The sequence below is a fragment of the Phyllobates terribilis genome, unplaced genomic scaffold (genome assembly GCF_046119375.1).
Source record: "Phyllobates terribilis strain yellow unplaced genomic scaffold, ASM4611937v1 Scaffold_6__1_contigs__length_29720123, whole genome shotgun sequence".
In the NCBI taxonomy this organism is placed as follows: domain Eukaryota; kingdom Metazoa; phylum Chordata; class Amphibia; order Anura; family Dendrobatidae; genus Phyllobates; species Phyllobates terribilis.
Window position 1 is genome coordinate 2,726,995 of NW_027362766.1, and position 17,610 is coordinate 2,744,604.

General features: G+C 63.5%; 1 protein-coding gene across 2 annotated transcripts in view; it reads right to left on the bottom strand.

Annotated features, from left to right (window-relative positions):
* Nucleotides 1-17,306, bottom strand: part of SYT11 (synaptotagmin 11) — a 91,492-nt gene extending 74,186 nt beyond the window's left edge. For both annotated transcript variants that reach the window (XM_073637257.1, XM_073637256.1), the window contains exon 1: nt 17,119-17,306. In XM_073637257.1, coding sequence (XP_073493358.1) covers nt 17,119-17,152 — 34 coding nt within the window. In that variant the 5' untranslated portion in view covers nt 17,153-17,306. The remainder of the gene's footprint in view (nt 1-17,118) is intronic.
* Between the last annotated feature and the right edge of the window lie 304 nt (nt 17,307-17,610).

Sequence of the window (17,610 nt, forward strand, 5' to 3'; positions counted from 1 at the left end):
TGACCCCGTACACGTCCCCTCCCGTGTGTGTGACCCCGTACACGTCCCGTCCTGTGTGTGTGTGACCCCGTACACGTCCCCTCCCGTGTGTGTGTGACCCCGTACACGTCCTCTCCCGTGTGTGTGTGACCCCGTACACGTCCCCTCCCGTGTGTGTTTGTGACCCCGTACACGTCCCCTCCCGTGTGTGTGACCCCGTACACGTCCCCTCCCGTGTGTGTGTGACCCCGTACACGTCCCCTCCCGTGTGTGTGTGAACCCGTACATGTCCCCTCCCGTGTGTGGCCCCGTACACGTCCCCTCCCGTGTGTGTGACCCCGTACACGTCCCCTCCTGTGTGTGTGTGACCCCGTACACGTCCCCTCCTGTGTGTGTGACCCCGTACACGTCCCCTACCGGGTGTTTGTGACCCCGTACACGTCCCCTCCCGTGTGTGCGTGACCCCGTACACATCCCCTCCCGTGTGTGTGACCCCGTACGCGTCCTCTCCCGTGTGTGTGACCCCGTACGCGTCCTCTCCCGTGTGTGTGTGTGACCCCGTACAGGTCCCCTCCCGTGTGTGCGTGACCCCGTACACGTCCCCTCCTGTGTGTGACCCCGTACACGTCCCCTCCCGTGTGTGTGTGACCCCGTACACGTCCCCTCCTGTGTGTGTGACCCCGTACACGTCCTCTCCCGTGTGTGTGACCCCGTACACGTCCCCTCCCGTGTGTGTGTGACCCCGTACACGTCCCCTCCTGTGTGTGTGACCCCGTACACGTCCCCTCCCGTGTGTGACCCCGTACACATCCCCTTCTGTGTGTGTGTGACCCCGTACACGTCCCCTCCCGTGTGTGTGACCACGTACACGTCCCCTCCCGTGTGTGTGACCCCGAACACCTCCCCTCCTGTGTGTGTGTGACCCCGTACACGTCCCCTCCTGTGTGTGTGTGACCCCGTACACGTCCTCTCCTGTGTGTGTGACCCCGTACACGTCCCCTCCCGTGTGTGTGTGACCCCGTACACGTCCCCTCCTGTGTGTGTGACCCCGTACACGTCCCCTCCCGTGTGTGACCCCGTACACGTCCCCTCCTGTGTGTGTGTGACCCCGTACACGTCCCCTCCCGTGTGTGTGACCACGTACACGTCCCCTCCCGTGTGTGTGACCCCGTACACGTCCTCTCCCGTGTGTGTGACCCCGTACACCTCCCCTCCTGTGTGTGTGTGACCCCGTACACGTCCCCTCCCGTGTGTGTGACCCCGTACACGTCCCCTCCTGTGTGTGTGTGACCCCGTACACGTCCCCTCCCGTGTGTGTGTGACCCCGTACACGTCCTCTCCCGTGTGTGTGTGACCACGTACACGTCCCCTCCTGTGTGTGTGTGACCCCGTACACGTCCCCTCCTGTGTGTGTGACCCCGTACACGTCCCCTCCTGTGTGTGTGACGCCGTACACGTCCCCTCCCGTGTGTGTGTGTGTGTGACCCCGTACACGTCCCCTCCCGTGTGTGTGACCCCGTACACATCCCCTCCCGTGTGTGTGACCCCGTACACGTCCCCTCCCGTGTGTGTGACCCCGTACACGTCCCCTCCTGTGTGTGTGACCCCGTACACGTCCCCTCCTGTGTGTGTGACCCCGTACACGTCCCCTCCCGTGTGTGTGTGTGACCCCGTACACGTCTCCTCCCGTGTGTGTGACCCCGTACACGTCCCCTCCCGTGTGTGTGACCCCGTACACGTCCCCTCCCGTGTGTGTTTGTGACCCCGTACACGTCCCCTCCCGTGTGTGTGTGACCCCGTACACGTCCCCTCCCGTGTGTGTGACCCCGTACACGTCCCCTCCCGTGTGTGTGTGTGACCCCGTACACGTCCTCTCCCGTGTGTGTGACCCCGTACACGTCCCCTCCTGTGTGTGTGTGACCCCGTACACGTCCCCTCCCGTGTGTGTGTGACCCCGTACACGTCCCCTCCCGTGTGTGTGACACCGTACACGTCCCCTCCTGTGTGTGTGTGACCCCGTACACATCCCCTCCCATGTGTGTGTGAAACCGTACATGTCCCCTCCCGTGTGTGACCCCGTACACGTCCCCTCCCGTGTGTGTGACCCCGTACACGTCCCCTCCTGTGTGTGTGTGACCCCGTACACGTCCCCTCCTGTGTGTGTGACCCCGTACACGTCCCCTACTGGGTGTTTGTGACCCCATACACGTCCCCTCCCGTGTGTGCGTGACCCCGTACACGTCCCCTCCCGTGTGTGTGACCCCGTACACGTCCTCTCCCGTGTGTATGACCCCGTACACGTCCCCTCCCGTGTGTGTGACCCCGTACACGTCCCCTCCTGTGTGTGTGTGTGACCCCGTACACGTCCTCTCCCGTGTGTGTGTGACCCCGTACACGTCCCCTCCCGCGTGTGTGTGACCCCGTACACGTCCCCTCCCGTGTGTGTGACCCCGTACACGTCCCCTCCTGTGTGTGTGACCCCGTACACGTCCTCTCCCGTGTGTGTGTGACCCCGTACACGTCCCCTCTCGCGTGTGTGTGACCCCGTACACGTCCCCTCCCGTGTGTGACCCCGAACACGTCCCCTCCCGTGTGTGTGACCCTGTACACGTCCCCTCCCGTGTGTGTGACCCCGTACACGTCCTCTCCCGTGTGTGTGACCCCGTACACGTCCTCTCCCGTGTGTGTGACCCCGTACACGTCCCCTCCCGTGTGTGTGACACCGTACACGTCCTCTCCCGTGTGTGTGACCCCGTACACGTCCCCTCCTGTGTGTGTGTGACCCCGTACACGTCCTCTCCCATGTGTGTGACCCCGTACACGTCCCCTCCCGTGTGTGTGACCCCGTACACGTCCTCTCCCATGTGTGTGACCCCGTACACGTCCTCTCCCGTGTGTGTGACCCCGTACACGTCCCCTCCCGTGTGTGTGACACCGTACACGTCCTCTCCCGTGTGTGTGTGACCCCGTACACGTCCCCTCCAGTGTGTGTGTGACCCCGTACACGTCCTCTTCCGTGTGACCCCGTACACGTCCCCTCCCGTGTGTGTGACCCCGTACACGTCCCCTCCCGTGTGTGTGACCCCGTACACGTCCTCTCCCATGTGTGTGACCCCGTACACGTCCTCTCCCGTGTGTGTGACCCCGTACACGTCCTCTCCCGTGTGTGTGACCCCGTACACGTCCCCTCCCGTGTGTGTGACACCGTACACGTCCTCTCCCGTGTGTGTGTGACCCCGTACACGTCCTCTCCCGTGTGTGTGTGACCCCGTACACGTCCCCTCCCGCGTGTGTGTGACCCCGTACACGTCCCCTCCCGTGTGTGTGACCCCGTACACGTCCCCTCCTGTGTGTGTGACCCCGTACACGTCCTCTCCCGTGTGTGTGTGACCCCGTACACGTCCCCTCCTGTGTGTGTGACCCCGTACACGTCCTCTCCCGTGTGTGTGTGACCCCGTACACGTCCCCTCCCGTGTGTGTGTGACCCCGTACACGTCCCCTCCCGTGTGTGTGTGAACCCGTACATGTCCCCTCCCGTGTGTGGCCCCGTACACGTCCCCTCCCGTGTGTGTGACCCCGTACACGTCCCCTCCTGTGTGTGTGTGACCCCGTACACGTCCCCTCCTGTGTGTGTGACCCCGTACACGTCCCCTACCGGGTGTTTGTGACCCCGTACACGTCCCCTCCCGTGTGTGCGTGACCCCGTACACATCCCCTCCCGTGTGTGTGACCCCGTACGCGTCCTCTCCCGTGTGTGTGACCCCGTACGCGTCCTCTCCCGTGTGTGTGTGTGACCCCGTACAGGTCCCCTCCCGTGTGTGCGTGACCCCGTACACGTCCCCTCCTGTGTGTGACCCCGTACACGTCCCCTCCCGTGTGTGTGTGACCCCGTACACGTCCCCTCCTGTGTGTGTGACCCCGTACACGTCCTCTCCCGTGTGTGTGACCCCGTACACGTCCCCTCCCGTGTGTGTGTGACCCCGTACACGTCCCCTCCTGTGTGTGTGACCCCGTACACGTCCCCTCCCGTGTGTGACCCCGTACACATCCCCTTCTGTGTGTGTGTGACCCCGTACACGTCCCCTCCCGTGTGTGTGACCACGTACACGTCCCCTCCCGTGTGTGTGACCCCGAACACCTCCCCTCCTGTGTGTGTGTGACCCCGTACACGTCCCCTCCTGTGTGTGTGTGTGACCCCGTACACGTCCCCTCCCGTGTGTGTGACCACGTACACGTCCCCTCCCGTGTGTGTGACCCCGTACACGTCCTCTCCTGTGTGTGTGACCCCGTACACGTCCCCTCCCGTGTGTGTGTGACCCCGTACACGTCCCCTCCTGTGTGTGTGACCCCGTACACGTCCCCTCCCGTGTGTGACCCCGTACACGTCCCCTCCTGTGTGTGTGTGACCCCGTACACGTCCCCTCCCGTGTGTGTGACCACGTACACGTCCCCTCCCGTGTGTGTGACCCCGTACACGTCCTCTCCCGTGTGTGTGACCCCGTACACCTCCCCTCCTGTGTGTGTGTGACCCCGTACACGTCCCCTCCCGTGTGTGTGACCCCGTACACGTCCCCTCCTGTGTGTGTGTGACCCCGTACACGTCCCCTCCCGTGTGTGTGTGACCCCGTACACGTCCTCTCCCGTGTGTGTGTGACCACGTACACGTCCCCTCCTGTGTGTGTGTGACCCCGTACACGTCCCCTCCTGTGTGTGTGACCCCGTACACGTCCCCTCCTGTGTGTGTGACCCCGTACACGTCCCCTCCCGTGTGTGTGTGTGTGTGACCCCGTACACGTCCCCTCCCGTGTGTGTGACCCCGTACACATCCCCTCCCGTGTGTGTGACCCCGTACACGTCCCCTCCCGTGTGTGTGACCCCGTACACGTCCCCTCCTGTGTGTGTGACCCCGTACACGTCCCCTCCTGTGTGTGTGACCCCGTACACGTCCCCTCCCGTGTGTGTGTGTGACCCCGTACACGTCTCCTCCCGTGTGTGTGACCCCGTACACGTCCCCTCCCGTGTGTGTGACCCCGTACACGTCCCCTCCCGTGTGTGTTTGTGACCCCGTACACGTCCCCTCCCGTGTGTGTGTGACCCCGTACACGTCCCCTCCCGTGTGTGTGACCCCGTACACGTCCCCTCCCGTGTGTGTGTGTGACCCCGTACACGTCCTCTCCCGTGTGTGTGACCCCGTACACGTCCCCTCCTGTGTGTGTGTGACCCCGTACACGTCCCCTCCCGTGTGTGTGTGACCCCGTACACGTCCCCTCCCGTGTGTGTGACACCGTACACGTCCCCTCCTGTGTGTGTGTGACCCCGTACACATCCCCTCCCATGTGTGTGTGAACCCGTACATGTCCCCTCCCGTGTGTGACCCCGTACACGTCCCCTCCCGTGTGTGTGACCCCGTACACGTCCCCTCCTGTGTGTGTGTGACCCCGTACACGTCCCCTCCTGTGTGTGTGACCCCGTACACGTCCCCTACTGGGTGTTTGTGACCCCATACACGTCCCCTCCCGTGTGTGCGTGACCCCGTACACGTCCCCTCCCGTGTGTGTGACCCCGTACACGTCCTCTCCCGTGTGTATGACCCCGTACACGTCCCCTCCCGTGTGTGTGACCCCGTACACGTCCCCTCCTGTGTGTGTGTGTGACCCCGTACACGTCCTCTCCCGTGTGTGTGTGACCCCGTACACGTCCCCTCCCGCGTGTGTGTGACCCCGTACACGTCCCCTCCCGTGTGTGTGACCCCGTACACGTCCCCTCCTGTGTGTGTGACCCCGTACACGTCCTCTCCCGTGTGTGTGTGACCCCGTACACGTCCCCTCTCGCGTGTGTGTGACCCCGTACACGTCCCCTCCCGTGTGTGACCCCGAACACGTCCCCTCCCGTGTGTGTGACCCTGTACACGTCCCCTCCCGTGTGTGTGACCCCGTACACGTCCTCTCCCGTGTGTGTGACCCCGTACACGTCCTCTCCCGTGTGTGTGACCCCGTACACGTCCCCTCCCGTGTGTGTGACACCGTACACGTCCTCTCCCGTGTGTGTGACCCCGTACACGTCCCCTCCTGTGTGTGTGTGACCCCGTACACGTCCTCTCCCATGTGTGTGACCCCGTACACGTCCCCTCCCGTGTGTGTGACCCCGTACACGTCCTCTCCCATGTGTGTGACCCCGTACACGTCCTCTCCCGTGTGTGTGACCCCGTACACGTCCTCTCCCGTGTGTGTGACCCCGTACACGTCCCCTCCCGTGTGTGTGACACCGTACACGTCCTCTCCCGTGTGTGTGTGACCCCGTACACGTCCCCTCCAGTGTGTGTGTGACCCCGTACACGTCCTCTTCCGTGTGACCCCGTACACGTCCCCTCCCGTGTGTGTGACCCCGTACACGTCCCCTCCCGTGTGTGTGACCCCGTACACGTCCTCTCCCATGTGTGTGACCCCGTACACGTCCTCTCCCGTGTGTGTGACCCCGTACACGTCCTCTCCCGTGTGTGTGACCCCGTACACGTCCCCTCCCGTGTGTGTGACACCGTACACGTCCTCTCCCGTGTGTGTGTGACCCCGTACACGTCCCCTCCAGTGTGTGTGTGACCCCGTACACGTCCTCTTCCGTGTGACCCCGTACACGTCCCCTCCCGTGTGTGTGACACCGTACACGTCCTCTCCCGTGTGTGTGACCCCGTACACGTCCTCTCCCGTGTGTGTGACCCTGTACACGTCCCCTCCAGTGTGTGTGTGACCCCGTACACGTCCCCTCCAGTGTGTGTGACCCCGTACACGTCCCCTCCAGTGTGTGTGACCCCGTACACGTCCCCTCCCGTGTGTGTGACCCCGTAAACGTCCTCTCCCGTGTGTGTGTGACCCCGTACACGTCCCCTCCTGTGTGTGTGACCCCGTACACGTCCCCTCCCGTGTGTGTGTGTGACCCCGTACACGTCTCCTCCCGTGTGTGTGACCCCGTACACGTCCCCTCCCGTGTGTGTGACCCCGTACACGTCCCCTCCCGTGTGTGTTTGTGACCCCGTACACGTCCCCTCCCGTGTGTGTGTGTGACCCCGTACACGTCCCCTCCCGTGTGTGTGTGACCCCGTACACGTCCCCTCCCGTGTGTGTGACACCGTACACGTCCCCTCCTGTGTGTGTGTGACCCCGTACACATCCCCTCCCATGTGTGTGTGAACCCGTACACGTCCCCTCCCGTGTGTGACCCCGTACACGTCCCCTCCCGTGTGTGTGACCCCGTACACGTCCCCTCCTGTGTGTGTGTGACCCCGTACACGTCCCCTCCTGTGTGTGTGACCCCGTACACGTCCCCTACTGGGTGTTTGTGACCCCATACACGTCCCCTCCCGTGTGTGCGTGACCCCGTACACGTCCCCTCCCGTGTGTGTGACCCCGTACACGTCCTCTCCCGTGTGTGTGACCCCGTACACGTCCCCTCCCGTGTGTGTGACCCCGTACACGTCCCCTCCTGTGTGTGTGTGTGACCCCGTACACGTCCTCTCCTGTGTGTGTGTGACCCCGTACACGTCCCCTCCCGCGTGTGTGTGACCCCGTACACGTCCCCTCCCGTGTGTGTGACCCCGTACACGTCCCCTCCTGTGTGTGTGACCCCGTACACGTCCCCTCTCGCGTGTGTGTGACCCCGTACACGTCCCCTCCAGTGTGTGACCCCGAACACGTCCCCTCCAGTGTGTGTGACCCCGTACACGTCCCCTCTCGCGTGTGTGTGACCCCGTACACGTCCCCTCCCGTGTGTGACCCCGAACACGTCCCCTCCTGTGTGTGTGACCCCGTACACGTCCCCTCTCGCGTGTGTGTGACCCCGTACACGTCCCCTCCCGTGTGTGTGACCCCGAACACGTCCCCTCCCGTGTGTGTGACCCTGTACACGTCCCCTCCCGTGTGTGTGACACCGTACACGTCCTCTCCCGTGTGTGTAACCCCGTACACGTCCTCTCCCGTGTGTGTGACCCCGTACACGTCCCCTCCCGTGTGTGTGACCCCGTACACGTCCTCTCCCGTGTGTGTGACACCGTACACGTCCTCTACCGTGTGTGTGACCCCATACACGTCCCCTCCTGTGTGTGTGTGACCCCGTACACCTCCCCTCCCATGTGTGTGACACCGTACACGTCCTCTCCCGTGTGTGTGACACCGTACACGTCCTCTCCCGTGTGTGTGACCCCGTACACGTCCTCTCCCGTGTGTGTGACCCCGTACACGTCCTCTCCCATGTGTGTGACCCCGTACACGTCCCCTCCCGTGTGTGTGACCCCGTACACGTCCTCTCCCATGTGTGTGACCCCGTACACGTCCTCTCCCGTGTGTGTGACCCCGTACACGTCCCCTCCCGTGTGTGTGACCCCGTACACGTCCCCTCCCGTGTGTGTGACACCGTACACGTCCTCTCCCGTGTGTGTGTGACCCCGTACACGTCCCCTCCAGTGTGTGTGTGACCCCGTACACGTCCTCTTCCGTGTGACCCCGTACACGTCCCCTCCCGTGTGTGTGACACCGTACACGTCCTCTCCCGTGTGTGTGACCCCGTACACGTCCTCTCCCGTGTGTGTGACCCTGTACACGTCCCCTCCAGTGTGTGTGTGACCCCGTACACGTCCCCTCCAGTGTGTGTGACCCCGTACCCGTCCCCTCCAGTATGTGTGACCCCGTACACGTCCCCTCCCGTGTGTGTGACCCCGTAAACGTCCTCTCCCGTGTGTGTGTGACCCCGTACACGTCCCCTCCCGTGTGTGTGACACCGTACACGTCCTCTCCCGTGTGTGTGTGACCCCGTACACGTCCCCTCCCGTGTGTGTGACACCGTACACGTCCTCTCCCGTGTGTGTGACCCCGTACACGTCCTCTCCCGTGTGTGTGTGACCCCGTACACGTCCCCTCCCGTGTGTGTGTGACACCGTACACGTCCGCTCCCGTGTGTGTGACCCCGTACACGTCCGCTCCCGTGTGTGTGACCCCGTACACGTCCCCTCCCGTGTGTGTGACCCCGTACATGTCCCCTCCCGTGTGTGTGTGACCCCGTACACGTCCCCTCCCGTGTGTGTGTGACCCCGTACACGTCCCCTCCAGTGTGTGTGTGACCCCGTACACGTCCTCTCCCGTGTGTGTGACCCCGTACACGTCCTCTCCCGTGTGTGTGACCCCGTACACGTCCCCTCCCGTGTGTGTGACCCCGTACACGTCCCCTCCCGTGTGTGTGACCCCGTACACGTCCCCTCCTGTGTGTGTGTGACCCCGTACATGTCCCCTCCCATGTGTGTGTGTGACCCCGTACACGTCCCCTCCCATGTGTGTGTGTGACCCCGTACACGTCCCCTCCTGTGTGTATGTGACCCCGTACACGTCCCCTCCCGTGTGTGTGTGTGACCCCGTACACGTCCCCTGCCGTGTGTGTGTGTGACCCCGTACACGTCCCCTCCCGTGTGTGTGACCCCGTACACGTCCTCTCCCGTGTGTGTGACCCCGCACACGTCCTCTCCCGTGTGTGTGACCCCGTACACGTCCTCTCCCGTGTGTGTGACCCCGTACACGTCCCCTCCCGTGTGTGTGTGACCCCGTACACGTCCCCTCCCGTGTGTGTGACCCCGTACACGTCCTCTCCCGTGTGTGTGACCCCATACACGTCCCCTCCTGTGTGTGTGACCCCGTACACGTCCCCTCCCGTGTGTGTGACCCCGTACACGTCCCCTCCCGTGTGTGTGACCCCGTACACGTCCCCTCCTGTGTGTGTGTGACCCCGTACACGTCCCCTCCCATGTGTGTGTGTGACCCCGTACACGTCCCCTCCCATGTGTGTGTGTGACCCCGTACACGTCCCCTCCTGTGTGTATGTGACCCCGTACACGTCCCCTCCCGTGTGTGTGTGTGACCCCGTACACGTCCCCTCCCGTGTGTGTGACCCCGTACACGTCCCCTCCCGTGTGTGTGACCCCGTACATGTCCCCTCCCGTGTGTGTGACCCCATACACGTCCCCTCCTGTGTGTGTGACCCCGTACACGTCCCCTCCCGTGTGTGTGACCCCGTACACGCCCCCTCCCGTGTGTGTGACCCCGTACACGTCCCCTCCTGTGTGTGTGTGACCCCGTACACGTCCCCTCCCATGTGTGTGTGTGACCCCGTACACGTCCCCTCCCATGTGTGTGTGTGACCCCGTACACGTCCCCTCCTGTGTGTGTGTGACCCCGTACACGTCGCCTCCCGTGTGTGTGACCCCGTACACGTCGCCTCCCGTGTGTGTGACCCCGTACACGCCCCCTCCCGTGTGTGTGACCCCGTACACGTCCCCTCCTGTGTGTGTGTGACCCCGTACACGTCCCCTCCCATGTGTGTGTGTGACCCCGTACACGTCCCCTCCCGTGTGTGTGTGACCCCGTACATGTCCTCTCCCGTGTGTGACCCCGTACACGTCCTCTCCCGTGTGTGTGACCCCGTACACGTCCCCTCCCGTGTGTGTGACCCCGTACATGTCCTCTCCCGTGTGTGTGACCCCGTACACGTCCTCTCCCGTGTGTGTGACCCCGTACATGTCCTCTCCCGTGTGTGTGACCCCGTACATGTCCCCTCCCGTGTGTGTGACCCCGTACACGTCCCCTCCCGTGTGTGTGACCCCGTACACGTCCTCTCCCGTGTGTGTGACCCCATACACGTCCTCTCCTGTGTGTGTGACCCCGTACACGTCCCCTCCCGTGTGTGTGACCCCGTACACGTCCCCTCCCGTGCGTGTGACCCCATACACGTCCCCTCCCGTGTGTGTGTGACCCCGTACACGTCCTCTCCCGTGTGTGTGACCCCGTACACGTCCTCTCCCGTGTGTGTGACCCCATACACGTCCCCTCCCGTGTGTGGTGACCCCGTACACGTCCTCTCCCGTGTGTGTGACCCCGTACACGTCCTCTCCCGTGTGTGTGACTCCGTACACGTCCTCTCCCGTGTGTGACCCCGTACACGTCCTCTCCCGTGTGTGTGACCCCGTACACGTCCCCTCCTGTGTGTGTGTGACCCCGTACACGTCCCCTCCCATGTGTGTGTGTGACCCCGTACACGTCCCCTCCCGTGTGTGTGTGACCCCGTACATGTCCTCTCCCGTGTGTGTGACCCCGTACACGTCCTCTCCCGTGTGTGTGACCCCGTACACGTCCCCTCCCGTGTGTGTGTGTGACCCCGTACATGTCCTCTCCCGTGTGTGTGACCCCGTACACGTCCTCTCCCGTGTGTGTGACCCCGTACATGTCCTCTCCCGTGTGTGTGACCCCGTACATGTCCCCTCCCGTGTGTGTGACCCCGTACACGTCCCCTCCCGTGTGTGTGACCCCGTACACGTCCTCTCCCGTGTGTGTGACCCCATACACGTCCTCTCCTGTGTGTGTGACCCCGTACACGTCCCCTCCCGTGTGTGTGACCCCGTACACGTCCCCTCCCGTGCGTGTGACCCCATACACGTCCCCTCCCGTGTGTGTGTGACCCCGTACACGTCCTCTCCCGTGTGTGTGACCCCGTACACGTCCTCTCCCGTGTGTGTGACCCCATACACGTCCCCTCCCGTGTGTGGTGACCCCGTACACGTCCTCTCCCGTGTGTGGGACCCCGTACACGTCCTCTCCCGTGTGTGTGACTCCGTACACGTCCTCTCCCGTGTGTGACCCCGTACACGTCCTCTCCCGTGTGTGTGACCCCGTACACGTCCTCTCCCGTGTGTGTGACCTCGTACACGTCCTCTCCCGTGTGTGACCCCGTACACGTCCTCTCCCGTGTGTGTGACCCCGTACACGTCCTCTCCCGTGTGTGTGACCCCATACACGTCCCCTCCTGTGTGTGTGACCCCGTACACGTCCCCTCCCGTGTGTGTGACCCCGTACACGTCCCCTCCCGTGTGTGTGACCCCGTACACGTCCCCTCCTGTGTGTGTGTGACCCCGTACACGTCCCCTCCCATGTGTGTGTGTGACCCCGTACACGTCCCCTCCCATGTGTGTGTGTGACCCCGTACACGTCCCCTCCCATGTGTGTGTGTGACCCCGTACACGTCCCCTCCTGTGTGTATGTGACCCCGTACACGTCCCCTCCCGTGTGTGTGTGTGACCCCGTACACGTCCCCTCCCATGTGTGTGTGTGACCCCGTACACGTCCCCTCCCGTGTGTGTGTGACCCCGTACATGTCCTCTCCCGTGTGTGTGACCCCGTACACGTCCTCTCCCGTGTGTGTGACCCCGTACACGTCCCCTCCCGTGTGTGTGTGTGACCCCGTACATGTCCTCTCCCGTGTGTGTGACCCCGTACACGTCCTCTCCCGTGTGTGTGACCCCGTACATGTCCTCTCCCGTGTGTGTGACCCCGTACATGTCCCCTCCCGTGTGTGTGACCCCGTACACGTCCCCTCCCGTGTGTGTGACCCCGTACACGTCCTCTCCCGTGTGTGTGACCCCATACACGTCCTCTCCTGTGTGTGTGACCCCGTACACGTCCCCTCCCGTGTGTGTGACCCCGTACACGTCCCCTCCCGTGCGTGTGACCCCATACACGTCCCCTCCCGTGTGTGTGTGACCCCGTACACGTCCTCTCCCGTGTGTGTGACCCCGTACACGTCCTCTCCCGTGTGTGTGACCCCATACACGTCCCCTCCCGTGTGTGGTGACCCCGTACACGTCCTCTCCCGTGTGTGGGACCCCGTACACGTCCTCTCCCGTGTGTGTGACTCCGTACACGTCCTCTCCCGTGTGTGACCCCGTACACGTCCTCTCCCGTGTGTGTGACCCCGTACACGTCCTCTCCCGTGTGTGTGTGTGACCTCGTACACGTCCTCTCCCGTGTGTGACCCCGTACACGTCCTCTCCCGTGTGTGTGACCCCGTACACGTCCTCTCCCGTGTGTGTGACCCCATACACGTCCCCTCCTGTGTGTGTGACCCCGTACACGTCCCCTCCCGTGTGTGTGACCCCGTACACGTCCCCTCCCGTGTGTGTGACCCCGTACACGTCCCCTCCTGTGTGTGTGTGACCCCGTACACGTCCCCTCCCATGTGTGTGTGTGACCCCGTACACGTCCCCTCCCATGTGTGTGTGTGACCCCGTACACGTCCCCTCCCATGTGTGTGTGTGACCCCGTACACGTCCCCTCCTGTGTGTATGTGACCCCGTACACGTCCCCTCCCGTGTGTGTGTGTGACCCCGTACACGTCCCCTCCCGTGTGTGTGTGTGACCCCGTACACGTCCCCTCCCGTGTGTGTGACCCCGTACATGTCCTCTCCCGTGTGTGTGACCCCGTACACGTCCTCTCCCGTGTGTGTGACCCCGTACACGTCCTCTCCCGTGTGTGTGACCCCGTACACGTCCCCTCCCGTGTGTGTGTGACCCCGTACACGTCCCCTCCCGTGTGTGTGACCCCGTACACGTCCTCTCCCGTGTGTGTGACCCCATACACGTCCCCTCCTGTGTGTGTGACCCCGTACACGTCCCCTCCCGTGTGTGTGACCCCGTACACGTCCCCTCCCGTGTGTGTGACCCCATACACGTCCCCTCCCGTGTGTGTGTGACCCCGTACACGTCCTCTCCCGTGTGTGTGACCCCGTACACGTCCTCTCCCGTGTGTGTGACCCTGTACACGTCCTCTCCCGTGTGTGACCCCGTACACGTCCTTTCCCGTGTGTGTGACCCCGTACACGTCCTCTCCCGTGTGTGTGTGTGACCCCGTACACGTCCTCTCCCGTGTGTGTGACCCCGTACACGTCCTCTTCCGTGTGTGTGACCCCATACACGTCCCCTCCCGTGTGTGTGACCCCGTACACGTCTCCTCCTGTGTGTGTGACCCCGTACACGTCCTCTCCCATGTGTGTGTGTGACCCCGTACACGTCCTCTCCCGTGTGTGTGTGACCCCGTACACGTCCTCTCCCGTGTGTGACCCCGTACACGTCCACTCCCGTGTGTGACCCCGTACACGTCCCCTCCCGTGTGTGTGACCCCGTACACGTCCTCTCCCGTGTGTGTGACCCCGTACACGTCACCTCCTGTGTGTGTGTGACCCCGTACACGTCCCCTCCCGTGTGTGTGACCCCGTACACGTCCCCTCCCGTGTGTGTGACCCCGTACACGTCCCCTCCTGTGTGTGACCCCGTACACGTCCCCTCCCGTGTGTGTGTGACCCCGTACACGTCCCCTCCCGTGTGTGTGTGACCCCGTACACGTCCCCTCCTGTGTGTGACCCCGTACACGTCACCTCCTGTGTGTGACCCCGTACACGTCCCCTCCCGTGTGTGTGTGACCCCGTACACGTCCTCTCCCGTGTGTGTGTGACCCCGTACACGTCCTCTCCCGTGTGTGACCCCGTACACGTCCACTCCCGTGTGTGACCCCGTACACGTCCTCTCCCGTGTGTGTGACCCCGTACACGTCCTCTCCCGTGTGTGTGACCCCGTACACGTCACCTCCTGTGTGTGTGTGACCCCGTACACGTCCTCTCCCGTGTGTGACCCAGTACACGTCCTCTCCCGTGTGTGTGACCCCGTACACGTCACCTCCTGTGTGTGTGTGACCCCGTACACGTCCTCTCCCGTGTGTGACCCCGTACACGTCCTCTCCCGTGTGTGTGACCCCGTACACGTCCTCTCCCGTGTGTGTGACCCCGTACACGTCACCTCCTGTGTGTGTGTGACCCCGTACACGTCCTCTCCCGTGTGTGACCCCGTACACGTCCTCTCCCGTGTGTGTGTGACCCCGTACACGTCCCCTCCCGTGTGTGTGACACCGTACACGTCCTCTCCCGTGTGTGTGACCCCGTACACGTCCTCTCCCGTGTGTGTGTGACCCCGTACACGTCCCCTCCCGTGTGTGTGTGACACCGTACACGTCCGCTCCCGTGTGTGTGACCCCGTACACGTCCCCTCCCGTGTGTGTGACCCCGTACATGTCCCCTCCCGTGTGTGTGTGACCCCGTACACGTCCCCTCCCGTGTGTGTGTGACCCCGTACACGTCCCCTCCCGTGTGTGTGACCCCGTACACGTCCCCTCCAGTGTGTGTGTGACCCCGTACACGTCCTCTCCCGTGTGTGTGACCCCGTACACGTCCTCTCCCGTGTGTGTGACCCCGTACACGTCCCCTCCCGTGTGTGTGACCCCGTACACGTCCCCTCCCGTGTGTGTGACCCCGTACACGTCCCCTCCTGTGTGTGTGTGACCCCGTACATGTCCCCTCCCATGTGTGTCTGTGACCCCGTACACGTCCCCTCCCATGTGTGTGTGTGACCCCGTACACGTCCCCTCCTGTGTGTATGTGACCCCGTACACGTCCCCTCCCGTGTGTGTGTGTGACCCCGTACACGTCCCCTCCCGTGTGTGTGTGTGACCCCGTACACGTCCCCTCCCGTGTGTGTGACCCCGTACACGTCCTCTCCCGTGTGTGTGACCCCGTACACGTCCTCTCCCGTGTGTGTGACCCCGTACACGTCCTCTCCCGTGTGTGTGACCCCGTACACGTCCCCTCCCGTGTGTGTGTGACCCCGTACACGTCCCCTCCCGTGTGTGTGACCCCGTACACGTCCTCTCCCGTGTGTGTGACCCCATACACGTCCCCTCCTGTGTGTGTGACCCCGTACACGTCCCCTCCCGTGTGTGTGACCCCGTACACGTCCCCTCCCGTGTGTGTGACCCCGTACACGTCCCCTCCTGTGTGTGTGTGACCCCGTACACGTCCCCTCCCATGTGTGTGTGTGACCCCGCACACGTCCCCTCCCATGTGTGTGTGTGACCCCGTACACGTCCCCTCCTGTGTGTATGTGACCCCGTACACGTCCCCTCCCGTGTGTGTGTGTGACCCCGTACACGTCCCCTCCCGTGTGTGTGACCCCGTACACGTCCCCTCCCGTGTGTGTGACCCCGTACATGTCCCCTCCCGTGTGTGTGACCCCATACACGTCCCCTCCTGTGTGTGTGACCCCGTACACGTCCCCTCCCGTGTGTGTGACCCCGTACACGCCCCCTCCCGTGTGTGTGACCCCGTACACGTCCCCTCCTGTGTGTGTGTGACCCCGTACACGTCCCCTCCCATGTGTGTGTGTGACCCCGTACACGTCCCCTCCCATGTGTGTGTGTGACCCCGTACACGTCCCCTCCCGTGTGTGTGACCCCGTACACGTCCTCTCCCGTGTGTGTGACCCCATACACGTCCTCTCCTGTGTGTGTGACCCCGTACACGTCCCCTCCCGTGTGTGTGACCCCGTACACGTCCCCTCCCGTGTGTGTGTGACCCCGTACACGTCCTCTCCCGTGTGTGTGTGACCCCGTACACGTCCTCTCCCGTGTGTGTGACCCCGTACACGTCCTCTCCCGTGTGTGTGACCCCGTACACGTCCTCTCCCGTGTGTGTGACCCCGTACACGTCACCTCCTGTGTGTGTGTGACCCCGTACACGTCCCCTCCCGTGTGTGACCCCGTACACGTCCTCTCCCGTGTGTGACCCCGTACACGTCACCTCCTGTGTGTGACCCCGTACACGTCCTCTCCCGTGTGTGACCCCGTACACGTCCTCTCCCGTGTGTGTGACCCCGTACATGTCCCCTCCCGTGTGTGTGACCCCGTACACGTCCCCTCCCGTGTGTGACCCCGTACACGTCCTCTCCCGTGTGTGTGACCCCGTACATGTCCCCTCCCGTGTGTGACCCCGTACACGTCCTCTCCCGTGTGTGTGACCCCGTACACGTCACCTCCTGTGTGTGACCCCGTACACGTCCTCTCCCGTGTGTGACCCCGTACACGTCCTCTCCCGTGTGTGTGACCCCGTACACGTCCCCTCCCGTGTGTGACCCCGTACACGTCCTCTCCCGTGTGTGTGACCCCGTACACGTCCCCTCCTGTGTGTGTGTGACCCCGTACACGTCCCCTCCCGTGTGTGACCCCGTACACGTCCTCTCCCGTGTGTGACCCCGTACACGTCCTCTCCCGTGTGTGTGACCCCGTACACGTCCCCTCCATTACATGTGTTGTTACTTGTTATGATAACGTCACGAATATTAGGCATCTGGACTGGTGACGTCATCACAACAACCAGGCCAGTGACGTCATGTAGGATGGTGACTGAGCACAGCGGGGCCTCATCCCGGATTCAGACCTCTGCCGACCACTCACCGAAGCTGGGGACGAGGCTGGTGATCTCCGCCATGCTGACCGTGTGCGCTGCGACCGGAGCCGTCACTTCATGTCCCGGCCGAGGCCGAGAGAAGGATGCGGCGACTGTGGTGCTGAGGAGACTGGGTACCACCCAGCGTACGGAAACAGCCGAATATACTGCCCCGCCCCGCTCACGGAAACAGCCGAAGACACTGACCCGCCCAGCTCACGGAAACAGCCGAACACACTGCCCCGCCCAGCGCACGGAATCAGACGAATACAATGTCCCGCCCAGCTCACGGAAACAGCCGAACACACTGCCCCGCCCAGCGCACAGAAACAGCCGAACACACTGCCCCGCCCAGCTCACGGAAACAGCCGAACAGAGTGCACCGCCCAGCTCACGGAAACAGCCAAACACACTGCCCCGCCCAGCGCACGGAAACAGCCGAACACACTGCCCCACCCAACTCACGGAAACAGCCGAACAGTGTGCACCGCCCAGCTCAC